This window comes from Enoplosus armatus, chromosome 19 (assembly GCF_043641665.1).
Source record: "Enoplosus armatus isolate fEnoArm2 chromosome 19, fEnoArm2.hap1, whole genome shotgun sequence".
NCBI lineage: Eukaryota > Metazoa > Chordata > Actinopteri > Centrarchiformes > Enoplosidae > Enoplosus > Enoplosus armatus.
Genome location: NC_092198.1, coordinates 5,205,986 through 5,225,431, shown reverse-complemented (window position 1 = coordinate 5,225,431; position 19,446 = coordinate 5,205,986). Strand labels below are relative to the sequence as shown.

At 41.2% G+C, this 19,446-nt stretch overlaps 1 protein-coding gene across 1 annotated transcript; it reads left to right on the top strand.

Annotated features, from left to right (window-relative positions):
- The first annotated feature begins 13,036 nt into the window (after positions 1-13,036).
- Positions 13,037-18,189, top strand: LOC139302410 (serine/threonine-protein kinase pdik1l-B). The gene is made up of 4 exons (XM_070926088.1): positions 13,037-13,076; positions 13,539-14,298; positions 14,866-15,091; positions 17,945-18,189. The coding sequence occupies exons 2-4, from the start codon at positions 13,570-13,572 to the stop codon at positions 18,187-18,189; spliced, it is 1,200 nt and encodes a 399-aa protein (XP_070782189.1). The 5' UTR covers positions 13,037-13,076; positions 13,539-13,569.
- Positions 18,190-19,446: the final 1,257 nt, after the last annotated feature.

Sequence of the window (19,446 nt, the reverse complement as noted above, 5' to 3'; positions counted from 1 at the left end):
ATACTTGGGAATAAAGTGATCTGAAGATGGAAAATTTAAATGTTAAAAGGTAATTTTGGAGTGATTACAATGACGCAGGTAATCAGTAATTTGTAATTGTCGACATTTTAAAATGTTCATGTCTTGGTTATCACATTTTACGTGGCATGCATGGATAACCAAATGAGTCTGTCATTGTGCCCAAGAGCTCCTGACAACCAGGGGGCCAGGAAGAGTCACAACTTTTCTATATTTCAGTAACTTCAAATTGAATCTGTACCTTTCTTATCTGTGACACTTTGAGCCATGAACCTTCACACTCTTCTTGCTGCTCTATTTCGGTAATGATATAGTTCTTGGTCATGATATTGGCACTGGTCCATTTTAGCCACCCTTGCCTATAAATTTGCATACTATTTCAGATATCTTTAACATTTCATAGCATTTGCATAATCTATCTGACAGAGCCGGTCGTTGACTGGGCGCGTTGGGCTGATATATGATGTACTGTACACAGATAGAGTGGTGATCGCTGGGAGAGGGAGGCCCCTACACACCAGGCTTTCACCCAGGGCACCAGCACAGTATAATCCGTCCAGGAGTCTGGGAACTCATTACAGGAAGTTTCATTAGAAAATAGATCTTCATCCTTGGAAGATATAAACAACTGAATGCTGACATGAAAGCAAAAAGAAAATGGACTATAACGAAGGGCCTGATGTCCCTCTACTCTCAGATGAGTCTTTCCATCTTACACAAATGAATGCTTTTACCCAGTTTTTTCCAAAACAAATACACTGTTTTGTGCTTCCATTAGCGTTAACTAAGACCCTGAAAATGTTACGTAAAATGTTTTACCCTTTCAATCAAACAGGAAGCAAACAGAGCATTCATAAAAGGACTACTGGTCTCATGTATTTGGTTTTCTGAGTACATTTTTTTTCCAAGCCTGAAATACATAAAAGAAGGAAAATCTGGAGTGTTCCAGCTAACTGTCCCTTAATGGACTGTATGAAAATTATTAGGTGGAAGGGCCATCGTGATGTCATCTTTGTTCAGAGGTAGTGATGCCATAAGACAGGAATACACCCCCAAAGGAGTCTAGACACTGGTGGAGGTGGTAAAGAGATGAAGAGAATGGCTGAAGGTCTGGATGGATGTGATGCAGAATAGGACTTAGATGAGCTTGTTGGAAGGAGCCCTGGGAGTCGGATGTGATGAGAACTGGAGGTGAATAAGATGGAGCAGGGTCGCATCCATTTTGCACTGACATGACGACTGACAGCAGCAGAGAGGAGAGCAGTTTTAAACTTTGACAGCAACGATATGATTGAATCAGGGAGATCGTGGCAAAATCTGTTTGGTTCTTTATCATCCTAGATTTATTCTTTGTTTCAAATAATGAGGTAAACGTATGTAAAAGTAATCCCTGTGAGCAAAAAGCTCAGGCTTCAGACTGCTCTGAATTCTAGGTTTTTTCTATGTTCTTTATATGGTCATCTGCTCCAGGCACAGCAGTGACAGCATGCCCAAGAAGTACAGGGATGCACCTATCCACTCGCTTGGTCTGTCTAAATTATGCTTAGGTACCAGATTCTCCCTGTCCGGGCAGAATCTGCTAAGCTAATAGGACCGCGCGGTTAGCTGAACTAATGGCAGCTACATTTAGCAGCAGTTAGCTCTGTCCATCAGGAAACTCCGCAAATCAGAGGCAGAGCAGCGGGAGGACATCAGAGGGAAATATTTTCTCCATAAAATATGATCCAGTTTCACCAAAATCAGTGAATAAAGTTGTAAAAGTTGTGTGTATTTGTATTGTAATCAGCCTACAGAAACACTCTGCTCCGGCAGCATCTATCATTTTTCCAAACGAATTATTGTGCATGAAGGCACAGTATAAGATAAATAAGGACTGTAGGAAATAAGGAATAAGGAAATACAGAGCTGGAAATGAGCATAATAGGTCCCCTTTAATAAAAATAAATATTAGATTCAGCCAACCTCCCAATCACGAGTTTTTGTACAGTCCCTAAAAAAATACCTTTCTGTGTTTCTAGCGAACACCAACAAGTGAGGCTGAGAGCAGGATCCAAGCAGTTTGTACACCGTATACAAAGTTGTAAAGTGTATTAATAAAGCTAATGGTGGGATAAATTAGCATTAGCGGCTTAAATGAAGGGTGGAGAGGGGGCCAAGGTGTCATGAATGTGAGTGGGGGAGAAGAAAAGCTCTGTGCTTGTGTCTGACAAAGCTCTGACTCACTCTATCTCGTCCATTAGTCGTCTGCATCAAGCTGAAAAACACAAAGGAGTCTGCTAATGCATAGATAACCTAGGGGTCTCTCTCTGTTTCCTTCTTGCTCCCTCATTCGCATCCACTTTCCCGTTCTTGTTGCCCCATTCTCGCCTCAACACTCCCTTTCTTCCACCACTCATCTCCCAGTGTTTCTCCGTCTCCACTTGTTTTATCTTTAATGCCATATTGCAGAGGTTTCCAGTCTCTTCCAGTGGCGTGTAGATCTTAATTAAGGCCAAGCCGAAGCCAGGAGCCATCAAAGATGGATGGCATGAAGATGTGGTCACTTTATAGGAGGGAAAATGATTAAAATTGCTGCTCTACCTATTACATCTCATTAATGGTACTTGATTCATTCTTTATAAAATGAAGTGTTTTATCACTTTACACTCTGTAATCACTTGTTGAAAATGCGTTGATTTGAGATAATGGGCCAATAAAGTGTGGTTTAGTGTGCGAATGGAGAGTGGAGAAAGACAAAGACAGGCCTCATAATGCAGATTCAAAACTCTTTCTCCACGACATGTTTCTCTGGACGCTTTTGATTTTGCTTGTTCAGGTTTTAAATAACTGAGATTTCTCCATCCATTCTTATACTATGGAGGTAAATTGAAGAGTTTGTGAAGCTCATAAAAAAAGGGGGTAAAAGAAACATGGGTCAAAGTCAAGGCTCTTTCATCTGGGGTTGCAGTTGTGTGTAGGAGAAATCGGTATGAATCTTTCTTTGACAACTGAGCAAACTCCACCTGCTGTGAAAGACTGCAGGATGTGGTTCAAAGCAAAAAAAAAATCATTTAAAAAGAGGATCTTTCTGTGATATTTATTTTCTCAATAAATGATTCTAGCTTTTAACCACATTACTGAAACACTTCTGTTAGTCATGGACCAGACAGCCATGTTGGCGCCTTTTCGTATCCTCCTCTTCTGCTCGGTGAAATTTACAATTTACGAGTGTTGAGTAGTTACTTTTGGTTATCCTAAAATGGTCACAGGTTGCCGACCTGTCTCGTGTCTACCCCGCCTTTCGCCCAGTGTATGCTAGGATTGGCTTCAGCTCCTTGCATCCCTCAACAAAATAAGTGGTTTAGAAAATGGAAGGATGGGGAGTACAACTGCACACAGAAATAAGAATTTAAAGTGCTTCTACTTTCACTTTTACTGCAGCTATTACTAGAATTAACATTGCTGTTAAATGAGTTATGCTGAAGTGGTCATGCAAACCGTTTAGTCTTCCAGACCAGGCTCCCTGCAACATATTAGCGCTCATCATGTGGTGACTCACCGGGCTAGCCTCTTGACATGAGATACTGTGTCTCTCATAGGTCACTGATTGCCTGCAATTAGACTGTACTCAATAAACTCATTTAAAATTCCAACCCTAATTGAATTATTTTCAGATTGTTTGTTTTGTTATTCTGCTTCCAAAATGTATGGACAACAGTTATTTCTATTCCAGTTTACACGCCGTAATGCAAATAATCAAGGCGGAGTAATTTCCACTGGGGATTGGAAACCTCCAGGAAATCTTCTCCTCACTTTTATACTTTCGGGTTGATTTTTAAACTAAAACCTCTCTGAACATTGTTCTGTCCAGCTGCCAAAATCCAGATGTGAGAAGATCTGAGCTGATAAAAATGCTGATACACTCATCTGTGTCGTTTTGTTCGCCCTGGGCTTCGCCTCTCAGGCTGCTCTATCTTATTGTTGAAGGTTGTCTGGGCTAGACCACTTAGTTTTTCAGGTAATATTTTATCTACAGTTAATATTGACCTAAAAAAAAGCTTAAACTGAACATCAGTAAAGCGCAGCGCTCTTTGAAGCAAACATGCAAATATAACATTGTCTATCATAGAAAATTGGTTTTGACTTCATCTTGCACCCCCCACTTCTGAAACCAAATCCATGCCCTTGAAAATAATATTCCTGCCATCTAAAACCAGCATGCATTGACATTACCTTAATGTGACCACTGAAATCAACAACAAATGTGACCACTGTTGTCCTGTCAAAACACAGATAACAAGCCACTCTCCCAAAAACCTTCAGTGTGAGGGGGATTTACACACACACACAGCCGCAGAATCATCTCTCACACAGCAGTGTAAATCCAGCCTGAGTGTGAGTCTACAGGACCAGGAAGAGGACCAGGAGAAGGTGTGCTTGTAGTTAGGAAGGGAGGATCCCGAAATGACTAATCTGAGAGAATGCGCTTTAATCTGATTTAGACGTGTCCACCACAGCTTCACCAGGTTTCATGACTGTACCTATTACCTGCCCCATTGCAGCACTTAAGACTGGTTATTGTCACATAGAAGCAGAATTTGATCACGAGGATCATAAAGGGGAAAAGGGGTCAAGAGAAAAGGACATCGAGGTCACAATGACATGCAGCATTCAAGCATATAAAGAAAATTAACACGCAATTACATGCAATAGAGACACTTTTTTTTATCACTTTATCTTTTTTGAATTCTCTTTGTCTTACTGTCATCGTATCTACTGGAAGAATCACAGTCCCTCCTCCTGGATAACTATATGCCTTTAAGAAATCTTATCTTATGCAGACGGCAGAGCCCACAAATTGAGTGAACATCTGATAAACTGCATCTTTTTCTTCTCCTCATATCCCGCATAGACTATAACTATAACACATACACATTTGTACAGATATTAAGCGGAGATATGATACTCTTTATATTCGTATTTGGTTCCTTTCCGAGGCACCGCCGTATCAGATCAATTGAGCATATCATTACTATTGTTTCCATCAACTGTACTTGCAGGGTTTCTTTTAATTGGGAACATATTTGCACCTGAGGGTAGACGCTCAACCGGGTGACATCTCCTCTGCAATCATTCCCAGTATCAGATATGGCCTTCATGGGGAGAAATCACACCAGTAATCATCTCATTTAGTCCCTATGAAGCTGTGTTAATAGCCCCAAAATAATATTCTCCCAACTTGGATGATAGCACACTGAGAGAGAGCAGAGTGCAGTGCAGACACGTCCTCGCCTTTGAGTTTGGCTGATGGAACTGTCACACGGGCTGAAGCAGATGCAGGAATAGTGTGGGAGTCTGTGGGCGACGGGTGCTTTAAAAGAAAAAGGGAGGACACTGTCTGCGATTGCAGACTGATACTTCTGTAAGACCAGAAAAGGAAATTAAATGTTTCCTGGTGCAGAAATCAAGCCAAACCCTCTAGAATGCACTCCAAAAAGTTAATTGAAAATGTAAATTGTCAAAACTAAATCAGCGCTTGACTTTTGGAAAAACAAATCACTGCCTTAAAGGTGCACTCAGTCCTGCAGTGTTACTTCCCACTAGCCCCAGACCGTACAGCTGAAATTCTGCAGAGTGTTAGGCAGCTGACATGGTGTCATCATTGATCTGGTTGCTGTTAAGCTGCGTTGACACCTGCACTAATCCATTGGACACGGAGCCAGGGGAAAGCAATCTAGCACGGCCAGACAAGCTCCCTATTTTATATCAAGGTGAGGACAGTGAAGCTGGAAAAAGGGACAAACTGCAAAATACTCGTGCCTCGGAGGGCAACAGATACGGGAACATCTGGTAACTCTGCCATTCTTACTACTCAGTAAATCATTCTCTGATCACAAGGAAGATTTGTATGTTAAACACCACAAGCAATCTTAATGAATATTGACAGAATCCAGTAAACAGTACTCTGGCTTCTTTTTAGCTGATTAGATTGAGAATGCTCATGATGTACTTGCAAAGCAACCCGTTTTTTAGGGGGACAGAATAAATAAATTGTAAATGAAATTGTGACATTCTTTGCCAGTAACGTGAGGTACAATTAGATTAAACTAATTTTAGTTTTACAGGAAATATAGAATTGGATTTACAAATATTAGATTAGGACTAATAGATGATCTATTTCTAGCTACTAAAACAACCCAATATTGAGAGGCGTATAGAGTATATAAATATAGATTTGCTTTCAATAGAAACATTAGCACTGAAACTTTCCTTTTACATGCTGTACATTTTCACACAAAATTACTAAAAAGAAACGAAAATTCACAGACTCAACAGAAATCTTAAACTGGTTGACTCTAACCACTTGGCTCACTTAAATAAAAATAAATCTAAAATACTGTATCCGACTCCATCCTGTAAACTTGCTCCATTCTTTATAAAACATTTCACCAGAGTGGAGTAATTTATCTGTGAATGGCACATTAACCACCCATTCCCTCCCACCCCCCGTCTGCGCGAGTATCGCCTTCACTGATAATGGAAAAGATTATGCACATTCATTACCACTATCATTAAAATCATCATTATCATGCGCTTAGCATAATAACGGCATCCAACTGATTCACTTCTTCGGCTATTTTCCCCTCCTTGTTCGGAGTTGACACCGGAGCTGCTTTAAGTATCAAGTATGAAATAGCTTTTGTCAATTTTTTTCTTTGAAGCTTACGTGTGATGTATTTAATCTGACGTACAATACTCCATGATCAATCAAAAGAGCAAACCATAAATAAGCTGCTTTTGAAGGAGCATTCGCTGACGTCTACCAGTGCTGTTTGGATAAATTCAGCTTAAATATTAGAGAAAACTAAGGACTGGAGGAATTTTACAAAAATAAATGTTTATATTTGCTTTTATAGTATCCTTAATCTTATTTTTTTATTTGTTTATTATATGTATTTTTTCATTTACTCTGCTTGTGTCAGGTACACCTTTACCCAAAACAAAGTGCAGCTGAGTGACTAACTGCTTTCTCAGCACGATCTGGGACTTTCTCTCTTGTTAATTAAGTAGTAATCAGGTGCGATGTGGGTACTGCTGACGGTGACTGTGGTACCTTCAGAGCCGCAGGGAGACAATTAAAGTAATGGGGAAAAAAAAGAGATTATACCAGGTGAGGAGGTTTATTTACAGAGCCACCACCGAGGTCAAAATCCAAAATCACAGAGCCAGAAACGGATAAAGCAGAAATGACACACTCGATAAAAAAGGAAATGGAAGAAGGAGAATCCTAACAGTGGATGTCCTTAAACAGCAATATTCCCCCAGGATCTATCAGCCAGTGTTTGTGGATACGAGAGATCCTTTCCTAATGAACTGTTTTCTCATCTCTAAACAAGTGTCTTTTCTCAGCTCTCATTCATTTAACTGCATAATCTCTACACACAGGTAAGCCCAGACTCACAGAAAAAAGTCACACTTGAGCACTTCCTTACCTGAATCTGTGACTGTGTAAAGATATTCTCTCAGAGTCCTCCTTCTGTGGCTCCAGGAGAGTTTGGTGGCTCAGCTCGTATCCTTGGGCTAAGGGTTTCAACAACTGAACGCATGCCTCCTCTGAGGCTTCTTATAATGGCACACCCCTTCCCTCCTGGCTCAACCCCCCCCCCCTCCCCTCCCCTGTATATCACCATTCACATCACCATAGAGGAGAGCTAGAGAGAGGGGTGGATTCCCCCATTCTGTTACGCACGAACCCCGGTCAGACACACAAGCCGTTGCCCCGCGCTGACGTAGGAGGCATTGCCTACGCCACCGGTTTCGTCTTCATTGAGCCAACTAATGGGGCTCTAAAAATACGCATCATCCACTGTGAGATTGATCCAGAATTCCTATATCTAAGGGGTCCATAAAACCCATAACCTTGATGTGAACCTGCTGCCAAGGTCAGGGAAACAATAGCACTTCGAATCAGTTGTTTATTCCAGAAATGCAAGTTGAGTACAAGTGAGAAAAGCAGTGCCATGGAGATGATCACGGATCAATAAGGTTGTTTGTTGCTGGGGCAGAGAAAAACAACGAGACTTTTTTTGTTGGTGGTGATGGCACACCTGAATAGGAGACTTTATTCTTCTTGTGAATGACAGAATGAACAGTGCAGAGCAGGGCAGTCAACGGATAGAGCGTGCAGCCAGCCGAGGTCTTCAGACTGGAGGTTAGTATGAGTCATGCAGGAGATTTGAGGATGGAAAACAAGACCTGCCCCAAAGTCCTGAGAGCTTTCTCCATAGACTGTGGTCTATAATACACGTCAAGTGTTCCGTTAAGGTGAAGACGATAACCAGAAGAAGAACAATGGCGATGAAGCACATAGGAAAGACAGAAACAATCGATATGTAACCGATATTTGTATAACAACAACGTATCAAATGACAATGTGAAAGGGGCTGCTCGTAGTAATGAACCTACAGAGGATTATATGGATCATGTGAATCTGCAGCTCTTCTCGGCTTTAAAGAGCTTTATAGTGAGTTTCAGTTAGCTGTCTGGTGATTGTTTATCAACCTTACTGTTTTGGTTCATTCTCACAGCTCTCATGAGACTTTTTTTGGCCACAGCAGGCTGCTGTTTCCTAAAAACCCACTGCACACTACCTGCCCAGCACCAAACGGCAGACAAACACAGTTAGAAGAGCTAACAAGTTCGCCATATCAAACTCAAAAGATGATGATATGTCAATGTTGTGTTCACAACGTGTTTACGCTGCCCCCAAGTGGCCAAAATTGGCAACTACTTATTGCAAGTTTAAGCACAGAGGTGCTTTGAGCTACATACTAATGTTATTGTGCTAACATGACAATGCTGACATGCTGGTGTTTAGCAGGTATAATTCATAAGTCGTTTACCATCTTAGTTTAGCATGTTAGCATGCCGAGCAATGGGATCAGGGGATCATCAAAGTCATTAGGCTACATTTTATGAGATCCATGAATACGTATACAACATCTAGTAGATATACAGATATTTCATGAGATAAGTGGAAACTTTGACCTGCTGGTGGCACCAGAGGAAAAGTCAGGGAAGTCAGAAGGACCATGGTGTAACAAACTTCAGGCAATCGATCCAATAGTCGATCCAACATTTCACTACAAACCAAGAATGTCAAACTCATGGTGTCGTTAAAGGAAAAGTCGAGGAATCACCAAAGTCAGTGCGGTTCATCCACTGAGGAACATGAATGTCTGTATAAAATCTCACTGCAAATTATTTGTTAATTGTTGAGATATCTCTCTTTGGACCGTCTGACCGACATTGCAATCCCTAAAGTTATGCTGCTAGTGTTGCTAAAAGCTAACAGCTCAGTAGCAATTGATTGTTAGTACACATGATGGAAATAACAATGATTATGTCTCTGATAACAACCATAACCACAGCAATGGTCTTCAAGTTACACTTCACATTCAACTCCCTCCTCATCGTGAGCTAACATTAGCCTTAGCTTCCTGTAAAAGTGTGAATTCTGGCCCTGAACCTGTGTGAGGTCTGATAGTGATGGATGAATTGGGTACATAGACAGAGCCCTCGGTGCGGCTGAGATAAGGAGCCCAGAAGAACAAGCAGCCGTTGCGAGGCCTGTCTGTCATTGATATCGCTGTTATCCACTGGCTGTCCAGTGTTCACAAACACTTCCTCTGGTGGCCAAGAGGCAGTGATTACCTTGATGACAGAGAGGGTCATGCTTAACTTGGCACCACATCACATTAAAACCTTGTAACTCCAGTTTTGCTATGGATGGTTTGTACATTTGTTTTGTTGATATCATGAGCATGAAGCCATTAAAATCCAGTGAACACCTATTTTGTCTCAAAATTTGGGGTAGTCAATCTGAAAATAGAAGTTAGAGATGTTAGGGTTTCATCAGACACTAGCCAGTATGTTTGTTTTATCGCGTACACTCTGGGGTTTTGTGACAGGTAGCCCTTTTGTCCCTGTTGCTGAGGTTTTTGTCGTTCACGATTGACCTCAACTATCAATTTTAACGGAGAATATTATTACATTATTTTCATGGACAATCTTAAAAATACATATTTCTGGCATGGAGTGTAGTGAAAAAAATCTGTGTTGTCTAAGACTGAAGCTTTCATCATTCAGTAATTCTCCACAAGGATTAGAAACGCATATGATCTTCTATAGAAATGTGTAATTGGTTTCCAAACAGCCGTATCACAACATTAAAGCAGTAGAGGGTTCATTTATTCTGATGTGATATAATGAAAATGTATTGATCTGTAGCAATAGAAACATTATAAATAATTATGCTTATCAGCACTTCAATCAATCATCCCATTGCCATGAATCAGAGAATGACGAAGAAAATGCTTTAATGAGAATTTTACTAGGTATTGCATGGCGTTTGCACCATTTTAAGAAATTTGGAGAGAATGATAGCTGACATAAAAACAGAACTTATTATGCAATCAGTATAAATGTATTATCTGTCCCCAGACAGTTCCCTATAATGAACTCTATTTTCCAATAAACAGTAATAAGCACTTGGCAGTATACCCCTGAATTTTCATATACATACATTTGCATATACAGTGCATTCTTTTGGTTTAATGGCTGTGACACCAAGTTTATACTCTTTACTTCCTACACTAACGACTAGTTTTTCAAAGCCCAAAGTGGTTCTAAGGATGAAATACATATGCTGACTGACGATCTCCCTGCCAAAAGAGTTCGTGGAACTCACAGACAGCTGCAGCGGCGTTTGGCTTGAGTCCGCTGCATATTTCAAGCTGAACTCCTCATCTCCTCTCCATCTCATCCAGCTGAGGTGTTTTACCGTCCTCCTCCACAATGAAACCCAATGATGTGAAACCAAGGGGAGGGGTGGGGTGGTCTCTGCAGGGTTTATGGCGGGGCTCGGGGCTTTCACCTGTCAAGACACAAGTGACTGTTATTAACAGCGGGGACAAAAATGAATTTTGCCAGGAAAAGAATTACATTTCCACCCCAAAAAGCCGCCTTAAATTTGCATGGAAGAAGAATTACACCTCCGCTGGGAAATCTGCAGTGTCAAGCATCAAAAAAAGTTTTATTTCAGTGTAAGCATTTGGTGAGGCATACAGCAGTATTTCATGTGTTTGTATATATTGATCTCATTGTATAACCCCCCCCCCCTTCAGATATTTTCTTTTCAGTGCCTGCTGCAAGTTACCAAGGGGTATCTGCAGCCAGAAAAACTTTATTTCCCATAAAACTGTAACGTAAAGACACCGGGTTTACACAATCAAGACATGACAATGGTGGCAGACAATGTGGCAGACTTCCCCGTGAAAGGCTGGCTTACTGAGGAAGAAAATCATCATTTGTAAAAGAGTGACTGCTGTGAAATTGAGTATGGGATGCTGAGAAGATGTTTACTCTTTGTGTGTGGGGAGCGCGGGATAGACCTCAGGATTAAATGCAAGGGTTTTGACCTCAATCAAGGAAATAATTACTGTTGCCCCTCCTGTTGCTGGACTCCATGATTAGCAAGCAAAGCCCCCACAGAAACACAATTAGTCTGAAAACAGAGGTGATTAAAACTATAATTCTTATTGGACTCATTAACATCTTTTTGGAGGTGCCTGGGATGCTTTATTGAATTAGTCAGGAAATGTAATTCTGGTTCCCACAAAATATTTCCTAATAAATTCTCCAGCCAGAATGCACTCTATATTATGCCCAATGTCTGCTTCCAGATATCTGTCAAAGCAAGTGAGATATGATAATAGAGTAGAGGGCATTTGCTTCAAGATAAAAATAAGTCAAGTGTGACTGACTCCATCTTCCTCAAGTAATGTAGAGTATTCATGATTGGCATCTCTGATAAAAGCTATGGATCACATAAGCAAGCACACACACGCATACCACACGTGCATACACTTCAAAGCTGCTCTTTTCTTTCACAGTGTGCTTCAGTGCAATGAATCACCATGTTTCCTATTATATTCTCTCAGAAGAACAAACACACATACACATACACACACCAATGCTGTTATCTGTCATCACCACTGTAGCCGCTCCTCCACCGAAAAACAGTCGATACTGATCCAGCACCCACTCATTGTGTATGTGTGTACGTGTGTGTGTGTGTGTGTGTGTGTGTTGCTCTGAAGGTCTTTTGTGATTAAATAGGACTGCAGCAATGAGGGAAGATAGGTGTTTTTGCATTTTCAGTACTTTTTTGTCAAATGAAATGGCTTGATTACAAAACTGTCCCAGCTTATAATAGACCACTGATTCAGATTTTGCACTTTAGTAAGGCATTCTCAGCACTTTTTTCATTATGCTTGTCAGTACGGAAAACCGAGGACCCACTGAAGCATGTATTTCCGTCTAATGTGTCAATCTACCAAAATAGGCGAAAATACTTCCGGTCAGGTACAACTTATTCTTTCTCTCTCTGAGTAATTTAACCTGTTGAATGGCCAAATGTGTCTGACAGTTCTTCAACAATATGGCAAAATTATAAGGTTTCGTTTTGTGGTGTATATCTTAAATCCAAATTGTATGAGGAACTTCATTAACTATTTGTAACCTCCTCACTTCTGCTTTTGAAGGACGCCTGTCAAACCTTTCCGCTTGAAAACTGTGTCACTCGGCATTGTGTTTGAGATAATATCTCTCTATACTGTGTTAATATATATTGCTACCCCTTAAAATTAATGCTTCATTGACTATTTTCATTTCCTCTGAGGTCAATAGTCCGTTTCCATACCTTTAAAAAACATTAAACCTGGCTGATAGGACGTGATAATTTCCTCATTAGAAGTCGCAACCTGTGGTGGCTCTGAGACGTTCGAATCATATTCTGCTACCAACCAATCACATCACGCGGTTGAATTTCCGCAGCCAATCACGGTGCACGTACACACAGAGCGGGACGCTCCGAATTTAAACACGGAAGTTTTGTCGTATATTCAGTTCAGTGGCGTAACGTTAATGTTGTTGTCCGCTACTTTATCAACAATTAAAAAAGTAGATATTAGATTAAAGACGATTCATCGCTGGTAATGTAAGCTGAAGTATTGGGGGTAAGTTTTAAATCTCATTAACGAGAGCTAATGTGAAGCAAGAGCTTTGTGTTTGTTTTCCCCAGACAGCGCCATGATAGACTCAGTCACTAACTAACTTCATATGGTCCCGAGGCCACTTGCTAAGAAATGTAAGTTAATGTTTGTATACTAAATTTAGTCTCTATTGTGCAACTGGGTAGATAAGATTAGTTACGTAATCTCGAGCGCACAACGTTAACGTTATAGTGACGTTAGTTGTGAAGTGTAACGTTAGCGTTAGGACTCCCAGCTGAGTTTAATTAAGCATCCCCGGCTTAATCTTGGGGCTCTGTTATAACGTAAACTTAAAAATCTGAGGGACAGTCTGGTTAAGTGTTGTAGCTAAACGTTTGCCAGCTATTCTTTGTTAATACTAGACATCTGACAGTTGTGGGCGTTACTTTTTTGTCACGCTAATCTTAGTTATTTTATTTTTGTCAGCACTCGCATCAGGCCCAAGCTCCTGTGGGGGATGGAGGAGCTCTACACTTTAGAGAAGGAGGTAGGACGAGGCAGCTATGGTGTGGTCTTTGAGGGCCATATTGCCAAAACAGGACAGAGGGTGGCTATCAAGCGGCTGCCCTGCAGCAACCCGGAGTGCATTGAACTCTACCTGCAAGAACTGTGGGCCATGAGAGCCACAGCCAAGAACCATGTCAATGTAATTGCACTTCACAGCTGCCTCCTACAGACGGGGCCAAGGAGCCTGAAGCCTCTTAAACCAGGGAAACTGCCTCTACGTCTAGTTGAGAGCGTGCTGAAGGGCATTGTAGTCAGAGGACCACAAAGTCAGGAAAGCAATAACACCCAGAGGAGGAGTAACTCTGTCTCTAGACTTCAGGACAGGGCCAACATCGTCCAGGCCAGGGCCAAGCCTCAGGATAAGGCTAAATCCAATGCATCCGATTCCACAACTCCACAAAGGCCTCAAAACAGAGGCAGGAAGAGACCAGCCGAGAGGGAGGAAGAGCAGCCGGGACCCCTGCGCTGCTTGGCCCTGTGGCTCGTGATGGAGTACTGTGACGGGGGTGACTTGAATCAGTACCTGCTCTCCAGGCCACCAGACACCCAGCGTAACCACAGCGTGGTGCGACAGCTCTGCAGTGCTGTGGCCTTCCTGCACAGTCTGGGCATCACCCACCGAGACCTGAAGCCTGACAACGTGCTGGTCTGTGTGACAACGAAAGGCCCTGTTGTCAAGGTAGGCAGATTGTTGTGACGTGACAATGTTTACGTCAGATCAAGTGGCATTCAGTACACAGTCAGTACACAACTTGATGTGTTGTTGAGCTACAACTAAGGATTCTTTTCATTATTGATTAAAAACAAACAAAAAAAGCCTATCCCAACTGCCCAAAACCCAAGTTGACGTATTCAAATGTATTGTTTTGTCAGACCAACAGTCCAAAGCCCAAAGCTATTCAGTTTACTATCACAGAATACAAAGAAAAATCACATTTGAGAAGAAACACTTTTACTTAAAATTATTAGTGTTTAAAGCAATGTTCAAAATAGTTGCTGATTCATTTTCTGTCTATGGTCTAATTAGCTCTGTAGTCTATTTACAGTCCATATCTCAGCCTCTACAAATGTTCACATAGGTTTTTTCCAAGGGAAAAATAAAACATCAGGCATTAGGACATTACCTTTTTACATAAGGTATAAGCCTAAAGGAAAAGAAAATAAACATTTCTAGAGTCATACATTTGGGGAAAAAACTTTGATGCCAACACAAAGCAAGCTGTTAATCTCCCCATCCCACCTCTAGGTGGCAGATTTTGGTCTAAGCAAGATGAGTGAAGGGCTGGTGGATGGTGATCTGACCAGGCAACACTTCTCCTCCACCTGTGGCTCCGACTTCTACATGGCTCCAGAGGTGTGGGGTGGACTGACCTACACAGCCCAGGCAGACATCTTCTCCCTGGGCGTGATGTTCTGGGCTGTCCTGGAGAGAATCACCTTAGTGGAAGAAGGGACCACGCAGGAACAGCTGGGCAAGTATACAATGCAGAGTCAATAGAGGAGACTAGAGAAAAAGAGATTGAGAATACCAAGTGTCGCCTTTCCTCGAACAAAACAGTGTGAGCAACCAAAGCAACACGCCGACAGATATAGGCATGTCATGTTGTATCCTGCTCACCAGTCGGAGCGCTCACAGAAAGGTTGGAAAGGTTGAGTGTGTGGTCAGACAGGTTGATGACGCCTCGCACCGAATCGAGTTTGACTTAATTAATTGACACATATTAAAAATGTCACGTGCTATACATCATACATTCATCAACCATGGCTGGTACAATCATAAATCTAAATGGCAAAGATGTGAATGATTTATGGTATGTACATTTTGATATGCATTACAGTAGGTCTATTTATTATAATACAAACCGACAGCATGTCATTCTGCCTTTCCTACTCCTAAAGTGCTGTTGTTGGCAGCAGCATGTGAGATACCAGTTTCTGAATCATCTGGAAATGTTGCCTACATTAATGACTGATTGACGTTAATGTTGGTATTTGTGTAATTTCATTTCATTATTTGTCTTAGCCGTAAATGACTTGTAATCACATAGAACTTTGATGCAGTGAATTGGACCCATATAGTTTGCAAAGCTCTGGACAATTCAATATGTCCAAAGAGAAGCGCTGTGCCAAGCATTGCACTATACCTCTGCAGAACAGCATTGAGATTTTAATCTCTTTTTTTAATGTCCTGTTTTCCTGTCAGAAACCCCATGTGGCCACGGGATGAGGAAGCGTGTTAATGGAGGCAGGGCTCAGTTCTGCTCTGCGCTCCACTGTGTGAGAGTAATGAAATGGCTGTAATACAGATGTCTCATTTTATTCACAAAAAATGGGTCTGGCCAGAGCCGACCTGGAGTCAGGGGGGGGGATATGAACCATTATCCCCAAATTTAGTGCCTGAGACCCTCCCTGAGTCACAGATACTCCATTAGGCTGAATGAAATGGTTATGATTGGAGGGAGAGAGGGGTTTCAGTGGATTCAAATGGAAAAAAAAAAGGCTAAATGGAATTTAGTAGCCCCGATCACAATCCTCTTTGTCAGTGAGAAAATGGGAAGAGGCAGCTGGAGGCTTTTCTCAGACAGATAAAATGGTCCATTATTTTACTTTATCCTCTCTCAAGACCCACACACCCACACAGTTATTTGACTAGGCAGGGGAGCGGAGAGAATATAGTCAAGGAGCAACACACAACCTCTTGTGTTTGTCCTTGTTGAAGCCCTGTGCTCGTTGGCTTTTTTGCGCAGTCAGGTTAGGAAATCATGGCTGGCAGTTCACCAGGCCAGACTATAGACTTCTACCCCAAGTGTTTAGGTCAGGGTTCAGTGTTGAGCATCGTCCAGAAAACTCCACAAGAAAGTTTGAGATTAAGTAACAATCGATGCCTTTTAATTACTTTCACAGATAATCCTCTTAATTTTTTAGGGGGTTGCTACATTTTAGGGATACAACTAATGATTTAGTTTCTCCTCATTAATCTACATGTTTTTGGGTTTTTTGATCAATCATTTAGTCTAGAAAATGTCAAATAAAGACAAATGACCAATTCAAGTTATTGGAGCCCAGAGTTTTATCTTTCTTAATTATTCTGATCAGAAGCCAAAACCCTTAATGATCAACTTCATAAAGATATGAAATAAGAGGAAGCTCATCTTGGTACTTCAAATTTGCCCAACTTCTGAGAACTAATCTGCCAGATAGATTTTCAAAAATGTAATAGTTATTTATTCTTTTCTGAGGTGTTTGTCACCAACTTCAACAATTAGTTTTCAGCTTGTCCAGTTCATTTTTTTTAGTATGCATACTGACTGTTAGAGCTACTATATGTATTTAGCCTCTTGCAGCTTTATGTTTACAGACTGCAGTTTCGGTCTTGAGCACTGAAGTGCACGTTCACTTGTAATCAGTTTAATCAGGCAGGTGCCCCTCATAAAAAAAAGGGTAACGTGCAGTACTCTTAACCCACACTTGATATGTGCTTAATACAGCTTCACAGCGGCATTCACAACCGACTGTGTCCCACAGTTCATCAAGACCTGCTGCATAAGACTGGTCCAGTGTTTGGCTATAATAAGTAGATTAGCTGTCTGACAATATTTAACAAACATCATCATGGATTGGATTCATCATGAAGTACGATCAAATGATCTGATGTTTGAGAGTTTAGGCGATTTTTAAGAGTGACGACACAAAGAGCTTCTTTATGTCAGCCTCTCCCAAAGCTAAAGGAGTGTGATACAGAACTAGAACTGGCATCATGCATTAGTATTTTCTTTTTTAAAGAAACTTTAAAATGCAATGCAAAAAATGCAATTAATGGTCTGTTTTATTTACATACAAAAAAACAGTCAAGATGGTCATCACAAAATCACAGTCTCCTTTAATTCAATATTCATAATATCCCAAACAGCATATCTGATTTTGTCAGCATTAGTGTCACATTTAAGTGAGATTTGTTTTTGTTTCATGTGATTAGATAACGCCATGTATTGACTTTTATTTGTTGTGATGGCCTCATACTGTGTTGTTTTTCATTCATTGTTAGTTGATTGTGATTGTGATTGTATTGTTCCTGTCTAATAACGATGCATCCTGAGTGTCCCTGTGTGTTCCCAAAATCTTCCACACACTTCATGGTCTTAAGGGCACTTGGGCTCTGTTGGCAACTACAGGAAACTTGTCTCCCCAGTAGGCACTTGACTACTTGCAAATAACATGTGTGGCCCACAATCACTGGGATTGCATGGCTCCGTGCGGTCTCTGTTGTTGTCAGGAACCTCCTGCATGATGACTTAACAGTGTCTTCCCTTGTGTTTCCTCTTTAGGTGCCTACGTGTGCAAGGGTCGCTCAGGCTGGCTGATGCCGCTGGGCGAAGCTTTGTGGGAGAACACTGACCTCCAGCTGTGTATCCCTATGAAGTTTAAGAGAGCGCCCCCGCTGCCACCCCCTCCTGGTCCAGCCATGTGCACCCTGCTCTTAGACATGCTTGCCTCAAACCCGGATGCTCGGCCCCTGGCGGACCAGCTGGAGGCCAGAATGCGCTCTGCTCTGAAAGAGGACTCCCGCTGACAGAGAGTGCATTTAAGAGACCATAATGGCTATAACCACTATAGCCACTACATGGAAATATTGACTGTGGGCCCCCTGACTGCAGTGCTTCCTACATGTGTAAACGGTAGCCACTTTGCTGCCGCAGGGGAAGCGGCGATAAGAAATATGTATGATTATATGGGATTGCGGGTGCTATTTTTGTCACAGAAACAGAGGCTCGATTCATAAACTGTGTTTTTAAAAACCACATAAAGGGAAAATAGGAGTGAGGTCCATTCGAGCTCCTGACTGCACTGCAGACAAAACACGCAATGATATTCAAACAAGCCCATATCTAGAGATCTAGTGGGACGTACTCAAGCTGTATTTGATGTAAGCACCATGTGGTTGCTTAGGCCTTGAATGCTTGACATAGAAAATCAATTTTAGTGTGTATATACGACTGAAATGAAATGCACGGGGTTACTGCTGCTGCTGCTGGTGACTCCCCATTATCTCAATGAGCGTTTTACTTGTTGAATAGTGTAGCTAACATGTAATTCTTGTGCTTATTATCCAAATATTTCCACCACGCATTGATGTAGCATGGATCTAACTGTTCGCTTGGCCTCCAGATGTCTTTTAAATATGCAAAGCGAGTGACCAAAAAAATAGAAACATTTGTCCATTGTGATAGTCTTGTAATAACTACCCTAATAAATAAGTCTTAATTGTTGACAGTGTGTCAGCAACAGTTGTTGATCCAATGCCACACTAAGACCGTAGTTTACGGTGTTTTTATTAATTATGAGTAATTCCAGTCAGTAACATTTTTGGATGTTTTCTATTTTTAAAGTATAGAGGATTTTGAAAGTTAAGTCAAACTATGTTACTGTGTGAAAACTAAAAGGGACGGCAGCACAGTGACTAACGATCACTAATATACTACCTCCTCATGAACAGGAAATTAAAGCCGTGCATTAGGACTGTTGCTGATCATATCCATGCCGAGTCCACAGCATTTATTACTGGTCATCAGTCTTAGTCATTGACAGTCCATATCTTAGATGGCTATTTATTTCAGATATTTTTTTTTTGTTGCTCACATGCCTGAAGAAATGGATATGAATTGTGTCCAGAACCCCCTTTTGAAATGTTGTTTTGAACACAAAATTGTAACTTGTATATGATGAGTAGTGACATGACTGTTATTATGTAAAATTCATGTTTTGCTTACATAAAAGTAACCATCCTCCCTCCTATTTTCTCAGCCCGTCCTTGTGATAAGACCCCTGA